The 25,547-nt window shown below is 44.1% G+C and overlaps 1 protein-coding gene across 17 annotated transcripts in view; it reads right to left on the bottom strand.

Moving 5' to 3' along the window:
* The window catches only part of PLEKHB2 (pleckstrin homology domain containing B2), a 61,216-nt gene that overhangs the window by 26,215 nt on the left and 9,454 nt on the right, over window positions 1–25,547 (bottom strand). For 4 of the 17 annotated variants that reach the window (XM_054257322.2, XM_078326977.1, XM_078326976.1 and 1 more), the window contains exons 1-5: window positions 24,530–24,620; window positions 18,398–18,560; window positions 5,802–5,846; window positions 1,252–1,404; window positions 268–370 (exon numbers count right to left, since the gene is read on the bottom strand). In XM_054257322.2, the coding sequence (XP_054113297.1) occupies window positions 268–370; window positions 1,252–1,404; window positions 5,802–5,846; window positions 18,398–18,560 (464 nt within the window). In that variant the 5' untranslated portion in view covers window positions 24,530–24,620. Of the gene's footprint in view, window positions 1–267; window positions 371–1,251; window positions 1,405–5,801; window positions 5,847–15,849; window positions 16,002–18,397; window positions 18,561–24,529; window positions 24,621–25,547 lie in introns of those variants that run through there. The other 13 variants (XM_035304091.3, XM_035304093.3, XM_078326979.1 and 10 more) reach the window with 4 other exon arrangements.

Below are 25,547 nucleotides of genomic sequence, written 5' to 3'. Positions count from 1 at the left end.
TACCCACTGTGAATCTAATAATGAAAGAGAGCACCATGAGACTACAATTCCTTTCTGCCATTTTCACCACAATGGGATCGGCTCAGGCAGTCCCAGAGAGGCAGACACTAGAACTGAAGAAGCAAGTCTTGTATTTCCCTCACACATCCACCAAGTCCCTCATTCTGATGCCTCAAGGAAAACTCTACTCCCATTCTTTTCATTTTTTGGCAATCAGACATTAAAATAGAAAATACTTTTTTAAACACATAAGAAAGCAAAACTTACAAGCAATCGTCTGTACTTTCTGCACAAAGACTAATTGTTTTCCCATCTCTGCAAACAATTTGCAGCATGCAGTCTTTTGACTTTCCATCCGGAGGCTGAATATCTATGAAAAATAAGGCAGAATAAAGGAATTTTTTTCAGGATTTCTTCTTACATTTTCTAAGAACCACCAGCTCAGAGAAGCAAAGGACTAGACAATAAATCAAGCGCTACATCTATAAAAGAACGCTCTGCCTTTCCAAGAAGGCAGAAAGAACATAGCTAGGCTGACTGACAGGACCAGCTGCCAAGAAGATGTCTACAAAATGTATTCCTTATAATGGATATAAAGAATAACTTCAGGAAACGACATCTCAGATTTTTTCTTTTTCTTTTTCTTTTTTTTTTTTTAAGACAGAGTCTTACTCTGTCACCCAAGCAGAAGTACAGTGGTACAATCTTGGCTCACTGCAACAACCTCCACCTTCCGGGTTCAAGCAATTCTCTAACTCAGTCTCCCGAGTAGCTGGGATTACAGGTAACCGCCACCCTGCCCAGCTAATTTTTTTTTGTATTTTTAGTAGAGATGGGGTTTCACCATCTTAGCCAGTCTGGTCTTGAACTCCTGGCCTTGTGATCCACTGTGCCTGGCCGACATCCCAGATTTTAATCAACTGATTGGAGTCAACATCAAACAGAAGCCAGTTTGTGAGTATAAAATCAACACAGTCTAGGGTGGTCTGTGCTTCTTGAGCTTCCCAGCACACTGGTTCCCTCACCTCAAGTAGAAGAGACATGGAATGATTAGTTTAACTCGGTTGAGAACATTGATTTGCCCCTACCATGTGATTCAAGATCTAAGTGCCTGGGGCCCCACTGTGGTCACCCAACTAAGAAGAAACCCTTCTTCAATCTGTTAATGAAAGCAGAACAGAGAAGGAGGAGGATTCAGGTCCCACCAAGACAGAAGAAGAGCTGAAGACAGGCCAAGACAGGCCAGCTTACCCCGACATTCCTGCCCCGTGCGGATGTTGATGCAGTCCACTGGCATGTGGACCTTATCCTCGACATTCTGCCGAGTCTGATCATCATAATAGATTAGGTGACCATCTGACCACAGATCAAACCAATTCTTCTTCCAGCGCTTCAAAATAGTACCTGGAAAAAAACAGTAAGGTTAGTAAGTCTTACTATTTTGCCCAAGTTGGAATGCAGCAGCTATTCCCGTGATCATAGCTCAATGCGGCCTTGAACTCCTGGACTTGAGCAATTCTCGCACCTCAGCCCCCCTTTTAGCTGGGACTCCAGGCACATGCCACCATGCACAGCTGAAAAGTTAGCTTTGAGCCAAAAGACCAAGAATATAGTCCTCTAATTCACAGCAGAAACAAAAGGAACTCTCCCCTGGCCCCTTAATTATACCTGTGTAGAATTACCCAAAGCAATCCATCAGGATGAAAGGGAAAGCAGAGCACAGCAACCACCCACTGGTGCTTTCACAGGCTGCATGCAGCACACACTGTCAACAGAGAAGGCTACCAACCAACTCAGAAGTCCCAATACTTTCAATTCAGGTTTTTTTCTTAAAAAAAAGCTTGCTTTTCAGCAAATGAAACATATCTAGCATTTCATTCTTCATATAGTACTAAAGTCTGAACCTCTCAAACTTTTAAACTTTCTAAATTTCCAATACTGTCTAAATTTGCTAGATTGATCAGAAAATGCTCGACTGTAAAGTCTCTACATGCAAATAAAAATAATACTTTCCTCTTCTGAAAAAACATGTTTCGGCCAGGCACAGTGGCTCATGTGAGTAATCTCACACCCTGGGAGGCCCAAGTGGGTGGATCACTTGAAGCCAGGAGGTCAAGACCAGCCTAGGCAAAATGGTGAAATCCCATTTCTACTAAAAAATACATAAAATTAGCCGGGCATCGTGGCTTGCGCCTGTAATCCAAGCTACTAGGGAGGGTCAGGCAGGAGAATCGCTTGAACCCATAAGCGGGAGGCTGCAATGAGCCGAGATTGCACCACTGTACTCCAACCTGGGAGACAGAGCAAGACTATCTTAAAAAACAAAAGAAAAAACATTTTTTTTTTGGCCGGGCACGGTGACTCACACCTGTAATCCCAGCACTTTGCGAGGCCGAGGCGGGTGGATCACGAGGTCAAGAGATCGAGACCATCCTGGTCAACATGGTGAAACCCCGTCTCTACTAAAAATACAAAAAATTAGCTGGGCATGGTGGTGCCTGAGTAATCCCAGTTACTCAGGAGGCTGAGGCAGGAGAATTGCCTGAGCCCAGGAGGCGGAGATTGCGGTGAGCCGAGATCGCGCCATTGTACTCCAGCCTGGGTAACAAGAGCGAAACTCCGTCTCAAAAAAAAAAAAAAAACATTTTTTTCCCTTGTCCTTAAGAGCTTTCACAGATACTGTTTCCTACCATTTCCCAGAGGAAGCCCACAGTATGGAAGCTGCCCCCTTCCTGATGCATACACTGGAGAAATGAGCACAGCAGGATGTAGACCAGGCCCTGGCTGGCCTCCCATGCCAACTCCCATACTGTACACATCCTATTACCTCACACATTTCTGTCAGCTTGAGCGAATTTCATTTGTGATCTTGGATCAGGTACTTAACTTTATAAAATTGTAATTTCCTTGACTGCATGAAGGGAAAACCCCAGTAATGGACTGTTGTTGCTCCAAGTCATCTCTGTACCTTCCTCACATCCATTCACTGCCCACTACACCTTCTGTTCCTATACACATCACCCTGTTTCTGGCCAACACACACAACCACATTTCACACACTTCCCTTTATGCTACCATACCTGCAACTGGTGTCAACAAGATACGTGCCATCCAGCTTTCCTGCCACTATCAGGCACTCTCCTCACCAGGAGGGGTGTCCACTGCACTTGCCCAAGTGACCACTAAGTGATACCCAAGCATCCATTTGATTGACCACCTGAGCTGTGCAGAAACTACCAAATAGGCTGGGTGCAATGGCTCATACCTGTAATCCCAACATTTTGGGAGGCTCAGATGGGTTGATCACTTAAGCCCAGGAGTTTGAAACCAGCCTGGGCTACATAGCAAGAGCCTGTCTCTACAAAGAAAAAAATAGCCAGGTATGGTAACACAGGCCTGCATGCCCAGCTTCTTGGGAGTCTGAGGCAGGAGGACCACTTAAACTTGGAATATCAAGGCTGCAGTGAGTAGTTTTCATGCCACTGCACTCCAGCCTGAACGACAAAGCAAGATTCCATCTTAAAAAAGTAAGTCAGCCAGGCACAGCGGGTGGTTCACACCTATAATCCCAGCACTTTGAGAAGCTGAGGCGGGCAGATCATAAGGTCAGGAGTTCAAGACCAGCCTGGTCAATGGTGAAACCTCATCTCTACCAAAAATACAAAAAATTAGCTGGGCGTAGTAGCGCATGCCTGTAATCCCTGCTACTTGGGAGACTGAGGCAGAAGAATCACTTGAACCCAGGAGGCAGATATTACAGTGACTCAAGATTGCACCACTGCACACTCCAGCCTGTGTGACAGGGTGAGACTCCATTTCAAAAAAAAAAAAAAGCACTACTAAATAGAACCACAGAAACAGACAGGTAGAACCATTGGGTCAAGGAGTTCTGCCCAAGTGTCTAAACCTGCCATCAAAGCCCTGGTTGCAAACTCCCAAATCAGGCTGTCCTCCGGAGGCCAGGACTGGATTCCAACAGTATACGTGGCAATGGCAGGGACAGCTTTGCCCACATCACATGTGTATCACCACTGCTCTACAACCCCATGAATGTAATACACCTCACCTTGTTTTACTGGCATTGATACTTCTACTTTCAGAAAAAGAAGGAAAATTAATCCACACATATAGGTATGGGGTTATAGAATAAGTCTTCTGAATAAAACACTTCTGAAACACCCATGGACGAGGACACTGGAAAAGTCTATGTGACTTATTTAAAGTGTATCTATTTTATGTACATCACCATGCTAGATGCTGACAGGGAGCACAAAATTACCAAAAGGGTCATTGTTCATTATGTTGACAGAGCATTTACATCAAGTTGTAATGGAAAAGGGAAAGCTTGCCCTCAAACAAAGGTGTGGTAGAGCCTGGGGAGTAAAACCGAAGGCCAACCGAAGGCCAACCGAAGGGCCAGTAAAGGAGGGCTCCAATATGCCAGGACTGTCTTTGTGAAGCTAATATTACACCTCTGTCTATTCCAGGACTACCCGACTATCATAGATAAGGGACACATGGTTCAGCTCCAGGCTAGGAACACAGAACTAGTCACAGACACACAGGATGAAGGCCCGTCTCCTGGTGCATATAGTGTCAGTGCTGAAATCAGACAGTCCTGAGTCTGAATGTACATTTATCACCATAGTTTATATTTAGACAAGTTACCTAATCTCACTGAATCTCAATTTCTTCAACTGGAAATAATACCACTTATCTCACATCGCTGAACAATAAATGGTATGTGACACATAGCTCAGTTTTTGACTAGAATAATAAATGACATAGTAGTCACTTTTCCCTTAACTTCATTTTTTCTAGTATAGCAAAATATTCTGCTTGCTCTTTTCTTTTTAATAAATAAGACTGGTTCTTCCTTCTTTAAAACACAGTATGAATCTCACCTGGAGTGACAGCCTCAGAGATAGGCAGACAGTGTATGAAAGATAGGTTTGAAAACATAAGCCTAGAAAAGTGACTCAAACCCATTTTTAAAAAAAGCAAAAAACAAAAAAAAACCTGAGTCTCTTCTCAAGTCCTTTTGGAAATACAAAAGTTTTGGCTTTAGATAAACTCATTGCTTCAGATCAAGTCTTCAGCCACATAATTATAAGGACTCCAACATTTGAGAATCTGAGTCACTGCTCAATCCCCAGATAACAGAAGCAAGAGAGACCAGCATCTCTGTGCCAGTATCTCGGCTGGGCTCAGTGAGATCCAGGCAGTCCCAGATCCATCATTAATAATAAAGCACACAGCCGTGTGCAGTGGCTCACACCTGTAATCCCAGCATTTTGAGAGGCCAAGGAGGACAGATCATCTGAGATTGGGAGTTCAAGACCAGCCTGTCTGACATTGAGAAACCCCATCTCTACTAAGAATACAAAATTAGCCAGGTGTGGTGGCACATGCCTGTAATATCAGCTACTCAGGAGGCTGAGGCAGGAGAATCACTTGAACCTAGCAGGCAGAGGCTGCACTGAGCCGGGATCACACCATTGCACTCCAGCCTGGGCAACAAGAGCAAAACTCCGTCTCAAAATAAATAAATAAAGCACACTAGTGAGGAGAGCAAGAGGAGCAGGGACTGTCATTATTTCCTGGTTCCTGACAACTCAGCAACCAAGGAGGAGCTCCATGGTATGCAAAGTCAGTTCACAGAGATCTAAGAATGTCCAAGGGGAAACTCAAGGCCACAGCACTTGTAAAACTTTGTTTTTAAACATGATCAGCTTTAAGCAAACAGAAATAGAGATTGCCCTTTGGCAATGCTAATCACAGGCCGTACATCCTGTACTCACTCTGTCGCAGCAACCAGCCACTCTTCACAAACGCCATCTCTTCACCTACAGAACAAGAACAGGCAGCTTCAAAATCATACACAGAATGAGAATAGCCTGTCCAGCCCAAGTCTCTAGCCTTATCCCCTTTAGCATCAGCTGAGGAAGGGCCCAAGGCCATTTTAGCTCAGTGCCCCCTGGCATTTAACAACCGCACCCTGTACCATGTCCCTTCCTCCCACACTAGCCTTCAGCCTCACCACCCAGCCCACCTGAGTTAACACCACTCAACAAACATAAAGCAGCCCCAAGGACACAAGATTTAGCCCTCTCAAGGACATGGAGGATTCTCATGGCTTGCTGGAGCCCTGAGGTGCCTACATTTGGCATTCCCAGTGGGAACCACATAGCCCAGGCAGAGGTACTGCACTGGTGTCAATGGTGAGTGATATGGAGTGGCCAAGTTAGGGCTAAAAAGCGGAAGTCATCAAGAAAACGGTTCATAAAGTCAACTCCACAAAAATTTAAATTTTCTGCATGGAAAAAAATTCAAATGTGGCTTTAAAAGTGACAAATTAGAAGAACCATTCATGGCTGGGCATGGTGGCTCACACCTGTAATCCCAGCACTTTGGGAGGCTGAGGCAGGTGGATCACCTGAGGTCAGGAGTTCGAGACCAGCCTGACCAATACAGTGAAACCCGTCTTTACTAGAAATGCAAAAATTAGCCAGGTGTGGTGGTGTGTGCCTATAGTCCCAGCCACTCAGGAGGCTGAGACAAGAGAATTGCTTGAACCTGGAGGGTGGAGGTTCCAGTGAGCTAAGATCGTGCCACTGCACTCCAGCCTGGGTGTTGCAGTGAGAAAAAAGAAAATAATGCATGCAAATTGTTAACTAATTCAAATAGTCCAGGAGAGGGTAATGGGACCAGTCACCCTCTTTTTTCTGTGACACATGCAGAATCACCTCATTTTGTTTCCAGAGACACATTCTTCACAGGTTTTGGGATTCCTCCCAGGAGGCAGCCTGAGCACATGCTGCTCCCCCTTGCCTGCCTGGCGTTCTGTCCTGTGTGGAGGTGCCACTCAGCAGTCCTTCATCACGGGGCATGTTGGTGATGGTGTGCTGTTGCAGTATATGTGATGTTGTAGCAAGTGTTTATATATATATATGTGTGTGTGTGTTAGTGAATCTCTGCACTGAGGCAAATTCCTACTCATGGTGAGATTGCTGGGTGCAAGTATATGAACTATTAAAGTTTCAGTAGATTTTGTCAGATTTCCCTCTGGAAGGTTGCAGCAGTTTTTTTTCCCTCCACTGCACTTTTTCCTTGCTGAATGTCTTGGAGGTTTTCATTTGTGCCCACCCGATGGGTACAGTAGGTAACTGTATAGTTGGAATTGTATCTGTTGAATTGAGTGGGAAATTCAGTGTCTTTTTATGAGTTTGTTGGCACCCAGCCATTTTATTTTTTGAAATCAATAGGTATTATTTGGAAGCTGAAACTATGGGCCACTTTTGTTTTCTGCTTTAGCTTTTTTAGGTATTTCTTTAAGGCATAAGGTTTATAAGGTTAGCAAAAGCCCAAATGGGCACCTCAGAAGAACAAATGAGTCTCTCAAGTAGCTCCTTCCCCATATCTAAGCAGAGCTGAATTCTCACCTTTCTCCAAACCTTTATAAAGAACTCCACAAGCCTCAGTCATCCCATACTCCAGCATCTCCAAAATCATGCACGCTGAAGCTTCCTGCTCTCTTTGCAGTTTTTTTCAATTTGTGCTTACCAAAAAAGGAAATGCTTTTCATCTTTCCCCAGTCTTTCTCGCCTGCATTTAGGTTCTCAAACACAATCCCCAGGAAACAAAAGCCAGTCTCCCTGTCTCCCAGAGGATGTGAGAGGAAACTCACTGCTGTTCACTGTGCTGGCAGCCACCTTCTGACCATAAGGGACCAGGTGGGGGCAGCTGACCCAGAGACAGCAGAGCTCACACTGCTGAGCCCACACTACTGAGCCACCGGCTTCGCCAACCCCCAAACCCACCCTTACCCAAGACTTTCTACTAAGCAGAATGATAAGTTTATCACTTAAGATGGTTGAATTTGGTTTCCTGCAACTTACAGCCTACAACATCCTAAAACAATTATTTTACTTCCAAAAGGATTTGAGGCAGAGAACCACCAGCATCATATTTCCATTAAACACAATATTCTTAGAACACCTAATGTGTGCCCAGCCTTGTCCTAGACACTAAGGATATAGCAGTGACCAAGCCAAAATGCTACTTTCATGTAGCTCAGTATAAAGGGAGGAATGCTGTAGACAGCATCACATCTGTGCAGTGGTGTTATTAACCCAGAACATAAAAAAATGAGAGGGCAAAGCATGTATGCATTCATGTCAAATCCTAGATATTCACATTAACACTACAGCTTCCTGCTTCCATAATGTGAATTCTCAGCATATTCCATATGAAAAAAAAATGGTAACAAGCTAAAAATTACTAGCAAAAGTACTGAGAGATACCTAGTCACAACAAATATAAAACCTGACTGAAACACAGCCATACAACTTCACTGATGGTTATATAAATATATAAATATGAAAATGTGGAGTAACAGAAAGGAGTCTCCCGAATTTCTGTAGTAAATTTCTTTACATTTCTAATGGTTGTTTTTGTTTGTTTGTTTTGCTGTCGCCCAGGCTAGAGCCCAGCTCACTGCAGCCTCCACCTCCTGGATTCAAGTGATTCTCCTGCCTCAGCCCCCTGAGTAGCTGGGCTTACAGGTGTGTGCCACCACACCCAGCTAGCTAACTTTTCTATTTTTAGTAGAGACAGGATTTCACCTTGTTGGCCAGGCTGGTCTCAAACTCCTGACCTCAAGTGATCCACTGGCCTCACCCGCCCAAAGTGCTGGGATTACAGGTGTGAACCACCATGCCTAGCCTTCTAATCATTCTTGATATTAATTTAGCTACATTTGCTATCTTTTATTTTTTCTGAGACAGAGTTTCACTCTGTCACCCAGGCTGAAGTGCAGTGGCACTATCTATGCTCAATGCAACCTCCACCTCCCAGGTTCAAGTGATTCTAGTGCCTCAGGCTCCCAAGTAGCTGGGATTACAGGCATCACCACACCCAGCTAATTTTTCTGTTATTTTTAGTGGAGACAGGCTTTCACGATGTTGGCCAGGGTGGTCTCAAACTCCCAACCTCAAGTGATCTGCCTGCCGTGGCCTCTCAAAGTGGTGGCATTACAAGTATGAGCCACTGTACCCAGCCTGCTATCATTCTTAATGGTTAAAATGTCAGACCAGTGTAATACTGAGATTAAGAACAGCTTCATTTATTCAAAGGCCCTTAAGAATCTGAGCCCAACAATCCTACATGCTGTAAGGTCAACACTACTAGCACTAGCATCTGTGAAGATAAAGAGTTAAAGGAGAGTTTTAGGTGAAACCTTAAGGACCCAGGGATTTCCTGGTATCTCTGGGTATAATGTACTAATTGTATGGGTCAACATCTGATTTACCAGATGATATGGTTTGGCTGTGTCCCCACCCAAAATCTCATGTTGAATTGTAATCCCCAGTGTTGGCAGAGGGGCCTGGTGGGAGGTGACTAGATCATGAGAGTGGCATCCCCGATGCTGGTCTTGTGATAGAGTTCTCAGGAGATCTCGTTGTCTGTAAGTTCACTCTCCTGCTGCCATATGAAGACATGCCTGCTTCCCCTTCACCTTCTGCTACAATTGTAAGTTTCCTGAGGCCTCCTCAGCCATGCCTCCTGTATAGTCTGCAGAACTCTTGAGTCAATTAAACCACTTTTCTTCATAAATTACCCAGTCTCTGGTAGTTCTTTATAGGAGTGTTAGAATAGACTAACACAACGAATGTTGGGCCTATGTTTTCTTTGGTGTTTCCTTGAGGTGGATCTCGATTTCTCTTACTTTTCAGGTAGTTGAGTCTCAAAGGATGGCAACAAGGAGAAACTGGACAGCAGACTTGGGAATCAATTCAGGCCACTTGAGTAAGATTCAAAAAGAAAAAAGAAATGGAAATGTCTACATCTAGAGGACATTATAAACATAACTTTGGTGGTCCTAAATAAAATAACTCAAAACTCTTAGAGAAAAGGGAAATCAGATTACGAGACAGAAAAGAAGTTAAACTGAAATTAGCAACAGAAACTCATGACTTTTTAAAAGCTCAATTCCTCTGCTGACTTAAGTAGCTTCTTATCTCGTGTCATACTATCTCTCCTCATTCTGTGGAATAATCTCATGTACCTCCCAGAGCCCAGATTTTTATCTCTAACACTAGTCTCCTCTAAAACAAGCCAGCGCTCTTTGAAAATGAGCTACTTACGGTTTATAGGCAGGATAGATCGAGAGGTACCTAAGATATCTTATTACCAAAAAGCACAGATGCTTTCAAGAGTGCCTTCAGAAAGCGTCAAGAAGCCACCCAGCTTAAGAAAGAGCATCTAACAGCCAAACTGTGACACAAGTGTCAAATTCAAAGGAAAAATTACAGCTCATTACAATCAACTAAGGCTGAAAGGCACTCTGGGTTTAAGGTGATTAAAATGAGATATATTACAGTAGAATGTATTAGAGAAAAGACACACCTTCTGATAATGGTTTGGCTGTATTCCCACCCAAATCTCACTCTGATTTGTAATAATCTCCACGTGTCAACAGTGAGGCCAGGTGAAGATAACTGAATCATGGAAACGGTTTCTCCCAAACAGTTCTCATGGTAATGAATAAGTCTCACAAGATCTGATGGCTTTATAAATGGAGTTCCCCACATAAGTTCCCTTGCATGACACCATGTAAGACATGACTTTGTTCATCATGTGCCTTCCACCATAATTGTTAGGCCTCCCCAGCCATGTGTAACTGTGAGTCAATTAAACCTCCTTCCTTTATAAATTACCCACTCTTGGGTATATCTTTTTTTTTTTTGAGACGGAGTTTCGCTGTTGTTACCCAGACTGGAGTGCAATGGCACGATCTCGGCTCACCTCAACCTCCGCCTTCTGGGTTCAAGCAATTCTCCTGCCTCAGCCTCCCAAGTAGCTGGGACTACAGGCACGCACCACCATGCCCAGCTAATTTTTGTATTTTTAGTAGAGACGGGGTTTCACCTTGTTGACCAGGATGGTCTCGAACTCTTGACCTCGTGATCCACCCGCCTCAGGCTCCCAAAGTGCTGGGATTATAGGCGTGAGCCACCGCGCCAGCCTGGGTGTATCTTTATTAGCAGCATAAGAACAGAGTATTACAGTAAATTGGCACTGGTACAGCAGAGTGCTATTATAAAGATACCTGAAAATATGGAAGCAACTTTGGAACTGGGTAAAAGGCAGAAGTTGGAACAGTCCGGAGGGCTCAGAAGAAGACGGGAAGAGGTGGGAAAGTTTGGAACTTCAGAGACTTGTTGAGTGGCTTTAACCAAAATTCTCATAGTGATATGGACAATAAAGTCCAGGCTGAAGTGGTCTCAGATGGAGATGAGGAACTTGTTTGGGAACTGGAATAAAGATCACTCTTGCTATGCAAAGAGACTGGTGGTATTTTGCTGCTGTCCTAGAGATCTGTGGAAGTTTGAACTTGAGAGAAATTATTTAGGGAATCTAGTGAAAAAAATTTCTAAGCAGCAAAGCATTTGAGAGGAAGCAGAGCATAGAAGTCTGGAAAATTTGCAGACTGATGATGCAATAGAAAAGAAAATCCCATATTCTGGGAGAAATTCGACCCTGCTGCAGAAATTTGCATAAGTAACAAGAAGCCCAATGTTAATCACCAAGACAATGAGCAAAATGTCTCCAGGGCATGTCAGAAACCTTTGCAGCAGTCCCTCCAATCACAGGTCCAGAAGCCTAGAAAGAAAAAATGGTTTTGCAGGATGGTCCCAGGGACCCCCTGCTGTGTGCAGCCTAGGGACTTGGTGGCCTGTGTCCCAGCTGCTACCACAGTGGCTAAAAGGGGCCAAGGTACAGCTCAGGCTGTGGTTTCAAAGGGCGCAAGCCCCAAGCCGTGGCAGCTTTCATGTGGTGCTGATCCTGCAGGTGCACAGAGGTCAAGAATTGAGGTTTGGGAACCTCCACCTAGATTTCCAAGGATGTATGGAAATGCCTGAATGTACAGGCATAAGTTTGCTGCAGGGGTGGGGCCCTCAGAGAAGCTCTATTAGGGCAGTGTGGAACAGAAATGTGGGGTTGGAGCCCCCACAGAGTTCCCACTGGGGCACTCCCTAGTGGAGCTAGGATAAGAGGGCCACTGTCCTCCAGACCCCAGAATGGTACATCCACTGACAACTTGCATTCTGTACCTGGAAAGCCACAGACACCCAATGCCAGCAGGTGAATGCAGCCAAAAAAGGGGTTATACCCTGCAAAACCACAGGGGCAGAGCTGCCCAAGGCCATGGGAGCCCACCTCTTGCATCAGCATGACCTAGATGTGAGACATGAAGTCAAAGGAGATCATTTTGGCTTTAAGATATCACTGCTCCACTGGATTTCAGACTTGCATGGGAACTGCAGTCCCTTAGTTTTGGCCAATTTCTCCCATTTGGAACAGGTGTATTTACTCAATGCCTACACCCCCACAGTATCTAGGAAGTAACTTACTTTTGATTTTACAGGCTCAGAGGCTGAAGAGACCTGCCTTATCTCAGATGAGACTTTGGACTGTGGACTTTTGAGTTAATGCTAAAATTAGTTAAGACTTTGGGGAACTGTTGAGAAGGCATGATTGGTTTTGAAATGTGAGGACATGAGATCTGGGAGGGGCTTTGGTGGAATGATACAGTTTGGCTGTATCCCCAACCAAATCTCACCTTAAATTGCAATAATTCCCATGTGTCAAGGGGAGGGCCAGGTGGAGATAACTGAATCATGGAGGCAGTTTTCCCCATACTGTTCTGATGGTATCAAGTATCACTAGATCTGATGATTTAATAAATGGGAGTTCCCTTGCACAAGCTCTCCGGCCTGCTGCCATGTAAAACATAACTTTGCTCCTCACTTGCCTTCCGCCATGACTGTGAGGCCTCCCAAGCCATCTGGAACTGCTGAGTCAATTAAAACTCTTCCCTTTAAAATTACCCAGTTTCAGGTATGCCTTTATTAGCAGCTTAAGAACAGACTAATACACCTTCCAATATGAGTTCAATTTCACACAAATGAGGACAGGGGGACTGATTTAAAACAAACAAACAAAAAAGGTTGAAACACTTGAAATACTTTGATAATTGTGATAAACACTTAAAAAACTTTGAAAGACTTTGATAATATCCCCTCATTGGATAATTCAAATGGTTACTATGTTAATAGTAGGGGATATTTGTTGCATTTACTACCTAAATATCGGGATTTCCCCTTTAAGACAAAAGAATAGACTTGTGAGTTGAGAGCACATGTGTACTGAAACCTGGATAGCAGGGAAGACTGCAGGAGCAGGCTTCAAGCCTGCCTAAACTCAAGCTGCTGGAGAGAAATGGCTGTGGGGAAACCAATCATGGATTCACACAGTAAGGAATATGTTGCAGGAAAACACTGGTTTTAGTGACTTGCACAGCTGGACAAGCACTTACACACCAATCTCCAGAAGTCAGGAGAAAATAAGGGGATTATATAATAAAAGTTCTACGATACTGAGAGTCTCCTAAGGTACCTATGGTACCTTCACCTGGATCAGACAGTATCATCAGCCACAAGGCATCTTGGGGGACCAAGGCTGGGGCATTTTGTCACCTTGGCAGCTATGCTCTTCATCCCCATTAAAGAGATGTGTATCCTTTGTCTGTGTCAACTGGCCTCTCCTATCTGTCAGTCACCAAGCTGGTACCACCACCACCACCACCACCACCACCAGGAACATTACTTGCCTCACCAGTTTCCACCACTGGCAGCAACCCACCCTTGCCTCTAGTTCCCAGTCCAAAAGTAGCATGTAGCACAACCCAGACCCCCACCATGTGGGCAGGATAAATAAGAAATACCAAGGGCAACAAGTCCTTAAATAAGTGGTCATACTCATCCTCTCCCTAAATGACCCATCTCCCCTATACTGGACTGCAGTGAACCCTTTCCATCTACAGTGTGTCCCCTGCCAGGTTCTTCCACTGTATCCTGAATCTTGCTCACAAAGCAGAGGAGTGGACACTGTCACTCTACCAATGTGCCTTCAGCCTTCCAGTGACTTACATGTCACTACTTCACAGGCATCCCCTTCCCTCCACCTCCCCATCAACCTAGACCAATTCCTGGTCCAGATATGGCTGGCCTGCCCTGCCTGAAGGTTACGTAGGTCCCAAGGCTCACAGGGAAAAACAAAAAGAGGCAGACTTTAAACATCCATCTTTCAACTCTTTTCTTTCCTTATGTTTGTCTAGATAATTCATATTTCTTGTCACTACACACTACAATTCACAGGGGAGTTATTTTAAAAGGGAGACAACACAAGCGTGACATTGAAACATGGATCCAAGACAAAAGAAACACCAAGCTAGGCGGTGGCTCATGCCTGTAATCCCAGCACTTCGGGAGGCTGAGGCAGGCAGATCACCAAGGTCAGGAGTTCAAGACCCGCCTGGCCAACATGGTGAAACCCTGTCTCTACTAAAAATACAAAACTAGCAGTGTTGTGGCGGGTGCCTATAATCCCAGCTACTCAGGAGACTGAGGCAGAAAAATCGCTTGAACCCAGGGAGTGGAGGTTGCAGTGAGCTGAGATCACACTACTTCACTCCAGCTTGAGTGAAAGAGTAAAATGCTATAAGAAGGAAAAAAAAGAAATGGGGAAGGGGGAAAGGAAAAGACAAACCAGTAATATGAAGCTTGACATGCTGGCAATTGCTTTGCAATTTCCAATATTAATGATGAATTATAAGAAGCACAGACAGCTAACTCCACTCCCTCCTGAAACTGCAACAAAAATGAGAGTTAAGGAAAACAAGGCATAAATCCACAAAGAGAACAGCAGCAGACAAAAGCAGATGAGACACAAACATTTTGAAGGTTCTAAGTGAACCAGACAAGTGGCAACTAACATAAAATATGGCCACCTCTGCTTTGTCATATGTTAATAGAAGCCAAACACAGCAAGCCAACTCCTGCCACATAAAAACAGAAAGACTGACAAACTGGATGTAAGAAATAATTCTAAAGGTGAGGGAGAAAATCAAGAGAATTAATTTAAAGTCTTTAAAAGGGTCACTAGGCACCCTGCCCATGCAGACAGCGACCTTCCCTGATCCTGAAGATGACACTTTGGGCGTGACCACACCACACACAACTCAGAGTGACAGGTCACACTTAGAATGGACATATAGTAGGTAAAAGTCTAATTCTCCATCTTCCTCCTTACTTCCCAGACTCTAGCTCTGAGCAAAGGCACAGTCCCAAGAGGAAAGGCTCACTGACACTGACAACTCGGTGTTCTGCAATGAAAAAGCCAATCTTTGCCTAACACCCTCCAGGGAAGCTCACCAAGAGATAGACGTGAAGCAAACACACAGACTTCCAACCAGCTTTTCAGTTCCTCTCTTAAATAGGAATACAGAGCAAGCATCATCAGTCTGATTGGAAAAAATACCGGTTTTCCTCTGCTCTCTCATCGCAATAATCAATACAGAAGACTTCTATGACCAAATGTATGAGGGTTTCTCCCCACATACCAAGCAAGCAATCCGTTATGCGGCAGGCCCATGCATAGTGTCAAGCATCTGTAATCCCAACACTTTAGGAGGCCAAGATGAGGGGGGACACTTGACCTCGGGAGTTTGAGACCAGCCTGGGCAACATGGTGAAACCCCACCTATACAAAAGGATACAAAAATTAGTGGGGTGTGGTGGCACACACCTGTAGTCTCAGCTACTGGGGCACTGAGGTGGGAAGACCACTTGAGCCTGGGATGGGGAGGCTACAAGTGAGCCGTGATCGTGCCACTACATTCTGACCTGGGCAAAAGTGAAACCCAGTCTCAAAAATAAAAATAAAAATAAATTCTGCAGCAAACACCAACTAGGTGTCCATTAATTCAATTGTCACACTATCTACCTGGAGACAGCATGAGATCCCACAGGTTGAGGGCTCAGTCCCATAAAACTGCCCACCCTTCAGATACTAGCTGCAAGTTAAGGCCTCTGGAACAAGTGACCAACTAGCTTCAAATCAATGAGAAAGCAAAGCAGCTTGGAAACCAGATGTCTCTGAAAAAAAAAAAAGAAGAAAGAAAAGTAGCTCAGAACAATCAGAACATAAGGCATGCGAAATTTAGAAAATGGGTCTTTAGTTACCACAGCCTCGCCATGCTCAGGGTTAATTGTTTAAAGACACTTGGGGGCTTTTTAATCTTTCCTTTCCTGTAGTTTCCAGACAAGATGATAAATTACCAAGACCCTTACTACAAGTTACACAATTTGAGCCTCACCCATTTTCTTCATGTTCCTGGAATATGTGATGCAAAAAACAATATACAGCCAACCAATAGTTTACATTCAACTTAGAAACTGCCCCCATTTTTGCCCTTTAAAATCCCACTTGTAACTGTTGCTACTCAAAGCATATATTCAGGCAGGGCAACTTGAACCTATGCTTCCCAGGTTGCTGTCCTCAAATCTGGCCTAAATAAACTCTCTATTTATAGTAATTTTTGCTTTAATTTCTTTATGTCTATTAGAATTCCCACAGCTTCCTGTGTTTGATTAATTTGCTAGAGCAGCTCATAAAATTCAGATAAACAATGACATATTCACTGGTTTATTATAAAGGGTATTACAAAGAACACAGATGAGCAGATGCATAAGGCAAGGTATTAGTGTTCAGGCCTCTCCAGGCATACCATCCTCCCTCCAGGAACTGCCATATGTTTAGCTATCCTGGAAGCTATCCAAACCAGACCCTTTTGGGTTTTTATTGGAGCCTTCAATACATTAGCATAATTGATTAAACCAACGGCCGTTGATGATCAACATCACCTTGACCCCCTCTCTCCTCCCTGGAAGGTTGGGGGGCAGAAATTAAAGTTCCAACCCTCAAACCCCACAAGGGTGTTTCAGGTGACCAGAGCCCATTCTGAAGGTCTGCAGGACATCAAGCAATCATTAGCATACAAAAAGACAACATTTTGAAAATTTTAAGGATTGTATTGAATAGGAGTTGTAAGGCAGGAAATGAGGTTAAAGACCAAATAAACGTTTCACATATCACAATCAGACACCAGAAAAAAATCCAGGCCATAAAAGATTGAGATTAAAGAAAATATAATTTTAAAGGAAAAAAAAATCCTCACAAGAATCAAAGACAATGCTTGGTACAAAAGAAAACTTTAAAAACTTTATTTTTGGCCAGCCACAATGGCACACGCCTGTAATCCCAACACTTTGGGAGGCTGAGGTGGGTGGATCACTTGAGGTAAGGAACTCAAGACCAGCTTGACCAACTTAAAACCCTGTCTCTACTTTATACAAAAATTAGCCAGGCATGGTGGCAGGCTCTTGCAATCCCTGCTAATCAGGAGGCTGAGTCAGGAGAATCACTGGAAACTGGAAGGGAGAGATTGCAGTGAGCCGAGATCGCACCACGGCACTCCAACCTGGGGGACAGAACGAGACTCAAACTCAAAAAAAACAAGAAAAACAAAAGAAAGATTCAAATTTCTCAATTAAAAATAAACAAAATTAAAAACTCAATACAAGAGTTGAAAAGATCAAGATGGAAGAAATCTCTTTGAAATGAGTTAAAAAAAAAAAAAGCCCAAGAGATGGAAAAAAATTAAAAATTAGAGCATCAAATATAAAATATTCTGCTGATCAGGCGTGGTGGCTTACATCTGCTAATCCCAGCACTTTGGGAGGTCAAGTGAATTACTTGGGATCAGGAGTTCAAGACAAGCCTGGCCAATGTGGTGAAACCTATCTCTACTAAAAATATAAAAATTAGCTGGGCATGGTGGCACACGCTTGTAGTCCCAGCTACTCGGGAGGCTGAAGCAGGAGACTGGCTTGAACCCAGGAGGCAAAGGTTGCAGTGAACTGAGTTCATACCACTGCACTCCAGCCTGGGTGTCGTGAGACTCCTTCTCAAAAGAAAAAAAAAAAAATTCTGCTTGTAGGAGAATTTCATAAATAAACCTCAGAGGAAAGGGCAGAGAAACAATACTATAAAACCATTTCCCACAACAGGACAACACATTTCTAGATTCAAAAGCTCCAATGAGTGTCCAGCAGGATAACCGTTAAAAGATCCTCCCTCCATAGGTAGGATGACTGAAATTTCGGAACATTAGGGACAAAGAAAAGAACCTAAAAACCTCCCAAAGGAAAAAAAGCATATAAAAAATCAACAATCAGCAAGGCACAGGACATCTGGAGCAATACCTTCAAAATGCTAAGGGAAAATTATTTCCAAGCCAGAATTCCATACCCAGTCAAATTAATAATCAAGGCCAGTCATGGTGGCTCTTTTCTGTAATTCAAAACTTTGGGAGGCAAAAGCAAAAAAATTGTTTCCGCCCAGGAGTTTGAGACCTACCCAAGCAACACGGTGAGACTCTATCTCTACAAAAAAAAAAAAAAAGAAATAAGCTGGACATAGTAGCACTTGCCTGTAGTCCCAGCTACTCGGGAGTCTGAGGTGGGAAGATCACTGGAGCCCAGAATGTTGAAGCACAGTGAGCCATGAATGATCATGTCACTGCACTCCAGCTTGGGCAACAAGAGTAAGACTCTGTCTTTGGCTGGAAGGGGAGGAAATTCCCAGACAAACATCTGTGAAGAAGGAATGGGGGGAGAAAAACAGTCCAGATTGGAGCAGGACCAAGTACTACAGAGGGAAAAAAGTAACTGACAAATTTTCTGCAAGTTTTTGACTCCCTGGTGGATTGAAGGGTTTTACAAGGCAGTAAAAGTCTTCTATGGGCCAGGTGCAGTGGCTCACACCTGTAATCCCAGCACTTCGGGAGGCCAAGGCAGGTGGATCACGAGGTCAAAAGATTGAGACTATACTGGCCAACACGGTGAAACCCCGTCTCTACTAAAAAGTACAAAAAATTAGCCAGGCATGGTGGTGTGTGCCTGTAATCCCAGCTACTCGGAGGCTGAGGCAGGAGAATTGCTTGAAACCGTAAAACAGAAGTTGCAGTGAGCCAGGATCATGCCACTGCACTCCAGCCTGGCGACAGAGTGAGACTGTGTCTCAAAAAAAAAAAAGTCTTCTATGATCAGAAGTCAAAAGATTACATGTAAATCAATAGCAATTTTCCCATATTCACAAAGATAAAATACTATTTTAAAAGGTGCCCCAAAAAGGGTGAAAATTTTCCAGGTGCAGTGGTTCATGCCTGTAATCCCAGAACTTTGGGAGGCCAAGGTGGGTGGATCACCTGAGTCAATAGTTCAAGACCAGCCTCTCCAACACGGAGAAACCCATTTCTACTAAAGATACAAAAAGAAAAAAAGAAAAATCAGCCAGGCGTGGTGGCTCAAATTAAAAAAAATAGAAACTAGTTGTAGAAAGTAGAAAGTTCCTTTTCAAAGTTTCCCTTCTTGTTAAATAATAACAAACGTTAGAAATAATAGTTTCTTTTAAAGACTTTCTTCGAAGCCTTCTTGCTTTTTGCTAGTAACTATTTAGTCCTATCCTATATAGCTGTTAGATATAAGGGAATAAGGGCACTCTATGTCCTTGTACGTTAACCAAGATATTTGTGCTGGACATGCTCACAGGCATGTATCACATTCTACGTCCTTGTGCTTTAACCAAGACATTTATGTTATTACTTTTCTAAGTCCTTTCACAAGCAACTTCTTCTCTCTTCCTTATTTGGACTTCCTCTTTTCCTTTGTTCTCCATTGCCTTTACCTATTTAGAAAAGTTGTGTGTTTTTTTTTGAGACAGAGTTTTGCTCTTGTTGCCCAGGCCGGAGTGCAATGGCGTGTTTTCGGCTCACCACAACCTCCGCCTCCCAAGTTGAACTGATTCTCCTACCTCAGATTGCCAAGTACCTGGGACTATAGGTGTGCACCACCACATCCAGCTAATTTTTAAAATATTTTTAGTACTGACAGGGTTTCACCATGTTGGCCAGGATGGTCTCAATCTCTTGACCTCGTGATCCACCCAGCTGGGCCACTTTCAGTGCTAGGATTACAGGCATGAGCCACTGTACCCAGTGTAGAAAAGTTTTAAGTTGTTAGCCAATCAGGTTCAGTTTAGATTGTAAGGTCTGGCTCCAACCAACAGAGATCAGACACAGCAATAAGGACCCAATGGGTAAGGAACAAGTATGTCTGCCTTTCCTTTCTTCATTGTACTCTTATAGTAAGATGGCTAATGGGGAAACCCTTTCTGCAGAAAGTAAAATTGCTTTGCTGAGAAAACTTGTTGTCTGAATGCTAATTTTTCCTTGCAGTACCTAGGAAAAAACATTCTGTCTCTAGTTGTCTATAGTTTTTAAAAAAAAGTGGTTAGGTAAAACATTGATTTTTTTTTTTTTTTAATTCTAAGGTTTAAAGTACTTTTTTTTTTTTTTTTTTGGAGAGCAATGGCACGATCTCAACTCACTGCAACCTCCACCTTCCAAGTAGCTGGGATTACAGGCACCTGCCACTTCACCCAGCTAATTTTTATATTTTTAATAGGACGAGGTCTCACCATGTTGGTCAGGCTGGTTGGTGTAGAACTCCTGACCTCAGGTGACCCACCTGCCTTGACCTCCCAAAATGCTGAGATTACAGGCATGAGCCCCCGCACCCAACCTGTTTGGTCTTTCAATCTAAGTACATGTATTATTTTGATAAATGTAAACATGTAAGTAATAACCTAAACGAAAACTATAACAAAACTTCAACTATATCAAAACATAAAACCAACCTAGATTAATCTACCTACTTGAACCTTCTAACAGTGCTCTGCTTTCATTTTTGCATTGGGGAGAGAAATTTAGAGAGTATCTTTAGCAACCAAAAATCATAAAAGTATGATTTTGATAACACTTTGTTTTGCTTTTGTAGAGAGGAAATCTCACTATGCTACCCAAGCTGGTCTCAAACTCCTGGGCTCAAGGGATTCTTCCACCTCAGCCTCCCAAAGTTCTGGGATTACAGGTGTAAGCCACTGCGGCCAGCCCATCATATGCTTTTGAAAATTCATGGACCCCAGTGTTTGGGTATAAGCTTTAGAGTCAAAAGATCTATGTTCAAATCCTGACTCAATTGGGCAAGTTACTTTTCCAAGTCTAGTTTTCTGATCTATAAAACGATGTTTGGAAAATTGGGTGAAATAATAAGTAAGTATTTGGCATGGTGCCTCAGTTACTAGAACTTGATAAATGGTAGCTTCTATGACAACAATTATTACTATTTACTACTATTACTATTACTTATTTCCCCCCCCCCAACCAAAATTTGCCTAAAACATTCTAGAATAAGCTTGTCCAACTGGTGGCCCCAGCCCAGGACAGCTCTGATGCATCTCAACACAAATCTGTAAACTTCCTTAAAATGTTATGAGATTTTTTGCACTTGTATTTTTTAGTGTATCAGCTATCATTAGTGTTAGTGTATTTTATATGCGGCCTTCTTCCAATGCTGCCCAAGAAAGCCAAAAAATCATACACCCCTGTTCTAGAAGAAACAAGGACATCAGGCTACTTCTCCAATGGCTTAGAAGACTTCTATTTGTTTGCCTTAGCATGCTGAATTTCACACCACTCCATGACTTAATTCAACATTTCACTGCTTATTTCCTGGAGCAAAATTTAATGCAAAAACTAAAACTCATCAGATAAAACACTAGCCCTAGCTGTTGGTCTCTAGAGAACAAAATACCAGCAAACTAGCCACAGAATAACATTATTTTTATGATAATAAACCCTATGCAAAGCTTTACAATATAAGCCATATTGAACAATTCAGATTATTTTAAATTTCGATTCATTATCTCTTTGAAAGCACTGAGTGGAAACAGACAACAGGTGGACAAAAAATACTGCCTTTGGAATCTGAGAGTTCTAAGCCTGATGCCTACTTTGCCTTCTGTTCACTGGTATGACCTTGAGCAATATTCTGAACTTCTCTAAGCCTCAGGTTTCTTACCTGAATGACAAGGCACAACCAATTACTTATACATAACCGATGGGGTTATTGTGACAATTAAAGGAGATATGTCCAAATAGCCCCATAGTAGATGGCCCAAAAGTGAAACTGGCCAGTCACAGTGGCTCACACCTGTAATCCTGCACTTTGGGAGGCCGAGGCAGGTGGATCACCTGAGATCAGGAGTTCAAGACCACCCTGACATAGTGAAACCCCATCTCTACTAAAAATGCAAAAATTTAGCCAGGCATGGTGGCACACACCTGCAATCCCAGATACTTGGAGCCAAAGGCAGGAGACTCCCTTGAACCCGGGAGGCAGAGGCTGCAGTGAGCCAAGATAACGCTATTGCACACCAGTCTAAGAAACAAGGGCAACACTCCACCTCAAAACAAAACAAAACAAAAAAAGTGAGAACTGCTACAACTACATTTCTATTTTCTTCCAAAAGCTGGAATTCAGGTTCAACTGTCTACAACTAACTCCTGAGGATATCCCAGTTCTCTAGCTCTCTTTATCTGTAAAGTGGCTTCCTTATGAAAAAGGAAGAAAACTCATCTCTGTTCTTCAAGGAAAATAATGGAGAGTCAAAGAGATGTCCCATGTACATTCCAAAAGAGAAGGGAAAGAAGGGTTGGGTGACCCATCATCATGTAGAAGTCAGTTCCTATGTGGCATTGGCCATTTCCAGCTGGGAACCACTTCTTGACAACAAGCCTAATACAAGCGCAATCAAATGGCAGACAGGCCAAGAAAGCAAAGAGGAAAGAAAGTCCAACGTTCCATTTCCATCATCCACTGTGGGAGCAAATATACAACCAATAAAACAACTGGGTCAATTAGCCCCCACTTTGGGAACCTTTTTCATAATTTGTTTTGCAGTTTGGAGTAGTTACTGTCATTAATAAGGTAATTCTTTAATCTCTTGAGACATACAGTAAAACAGAAGGCAGGCAGAAGAAAGGAGAAAGAAAAACATTAATGTAAGCTGAGAAGCATAAGCAAAGCTTTCAGAAAGAGCTGAGAGAAACCTCCATCTTCCCAAGGAGTACCACCACAAGAGTATCTGTCCTTTCTCTACCACTGCTGTACACATTTAATCAACTCAGTCCTTGAGACTATCCGGAAAATTTACTTACAGAATGTACCAATGCCTTTAAAATATAATACTAGCAAAGAAGTGCTGTCAGGCTCTGAGTTCTTTTCTGCAGCCTTCTTCAATAAGCATTTACTGACCACCTACGAAGTGCCAAACACTATGCTGTCTACCAGGGAAACGCTGCAAACACAGTTTGATTCCTGGCCTCAGGAGAGCAGCATGTGAGTCTAGTAAAGAGATAACCACCACAGAGTAAACACCAGGCACGAGGGAAGCCCAGACAATATCCAGCCAACCGGCCCAGGGTTCAGAACTTTCTGGACCTAGGAACACTCCTGAGCACCACAATTGAACCGGTCACGGCGGTATTCCCAAACACCCACAGGTCCTTAGGCAGACACCCACTGCGCGGGCACAGATGCACAACTGAGTATGTGCATACACGTTTTGGTCACTAGCGTATTCAACAAATACTGAGGGCCATACGAAGGCGGTTAGCAGTGCCTGCTCGGGTTCTAATTCCTCACGTGACTTCGGACAAGTCACTTCCTGCATTAGCAATGGTTCTACCAAAGGCCACAGAAGACCTTGAAATATTCCCCCCCCCCTTAGCTGTCAGCCCTCCTCCCCCGGCGATGGTTCCACCCTTTCCTAAGCACTAACAATGTAAAGGCTGAGACCATGAGTCAGTATCATTTTGAATTAACCATGTTCCCCTAAATATTTAAGTGACCGCTGCACTTCATTCCTTTCTTCCACCCACCCTGAAACATCGTAAATTTACTATTCGCTCATTTATGAAGCCTTTTCTAGTGCGAACCGATCTACATTTGAGATGTAAGAGGGGCGGGCGGGAAATCTCTATGCTGACGCGAAATAAAAATCCCTGACCTCCGGAGTTTTCAACTTAACTGAGTAAGAAAATCAAACATGAAAACAGGTATGTAACATAACGTACACCGAGCACCTATGACTAAAGACACTGCAAGGCCAGGGCAGGAGCAATGCGGCGGCGGAGGGCCGCGCCACGAGGGTAAAGCCTCAATGACCCTCAGGACTTAAGGAGCGAGGAGACCTCTGGGCAGGAGAACTGAGAAAGCAAGTTCCCTGGAGCAGATCGGGCGCCGAAAGACCCCAGGCGGCGGGCCCGCAGCAGGTCCTGGCAGTCGGACCTGTGGAACACTCCCCAGCGGCCAGAAACGATGCAAGGCGGAGGCTGCAGTCGCGAAAGGGGGTGTCCGCGAGGCCGGGGGGGAGGGGGAGGGTAAACGACCGGAGTGGGGACTGGAGAGGTGAGGGGCCCACAGGGAGGGCAACTCTAGGGGAGGCTGAGGGCGGACCTGGAGAAGGGGGCGGGTCAGGGCCCCGGGAGGTGGGAGGACCTGAGGCCAGGCGCCTCAGGGGAAATTTGCGAGTGGAGACGCCGGAGAGGTGGCGCGAAGCGGGGTTCCTCGGAGGGGCGCGAGACTAGGCGGCTCTAAGGGAGAATCTGGAGGGGCGCGGGAAAGGGGTAGGGTAGCTTGGACTAAACCCAAACATTCACCTGCGAACCAGAGTGGGAACGCTAAGACGCCGCGGCGGTTCCTCGCCTTAAACAGTCGCAAGTTCGGCGTTCTGGCCGCCGCTCTGACGTCACAACGCGGCGCGCATGCGCGGCGGGCGGTGGCTGGTGGGGGCGGGGTGTCTGGGTGGTTTCCCAGAGAAACTGGACTGGAGAAGTCAGGGGGCGAAGGGATCCCCGGAGGTCGGCGCTTCCACTAAAACGAAGCGTTACAGACATTCTGCCTTTAAAAAATAAAGGAATTGTTAGCACCCTGATTTTGGTTTCTAAACAGCGCTCTCTAAAAATAGGACCAAAACGCCTTAGAGAATTGGGCGACTCCTCAGTCCTGTCTGCCTAGCTCAAACACCACCTCCTCCAGGGAAAAAAAAAAAAAAAAGAGAATTGGGCGACTCTAGGACCCGGGCGCCGAAAGCGCCCGCTGACCTGGGAGCCTCTTGTAGGCCAGAAGCTAGAGGTGCTCAGAAAACGGAAGGACAAGGCGTCCAAGGGCGCAGGGGCCAACCCAGAGAGCTCCTGGGGCCACGCCTGGGACAATGTGAGCAGCAAAATAAAGTACCTTGCATTAAGTTATAACCTAGAGTATCAATCATCCCAGAGCCCTGGCAGATACAAACACATGATTAAATAAATGAGGGAGAAGGGATAATCTTCCTTGCAGAGGAATTCTAATAATACCTCACCCAGAGGGGTGTGGTAATCCGCCCTCTACCCCTAGTGTGGCCTGCGCCTGAAAATGCACTTTCCAAAAATAGTGTGGAAAGAGAACTGTAGTATCACAGCGGAGGCACCTGACAAGTGACCAACATGAAAATCAAAGTGATTAGTCACCCCATTTGCCCTTGACATGATTTGATGAAAAAACCGTGACCTCAGTCCAACTGAAAGATAAATATCAGACCAATCTCATTTGTGAGCTATTCCTCAAAACACCTCACCAGTACTCCTCAAACTATCAAGGTATTCGAAAAGAAGAAAAAAACAGAGAAACTGTCATATG

This window comes from Callithrix jacchus, chromosome 6, assembly GCF_049354715.1.
Source record: "Callithrix jacchus isolate 240 chromosome 6, calJac240_pri, whole genome shotgun sequence".
Lineage (NCBI taxonomy): Eukaryota > Metazoa > Chordata > Mammalia > Primates > Cebidae > Callithrix > Callithrix jacchus.
Note: the sequence above shows the minus strand (reverse complement) of the source record. Positions and strands in the feature narration are given on the sequence as shown.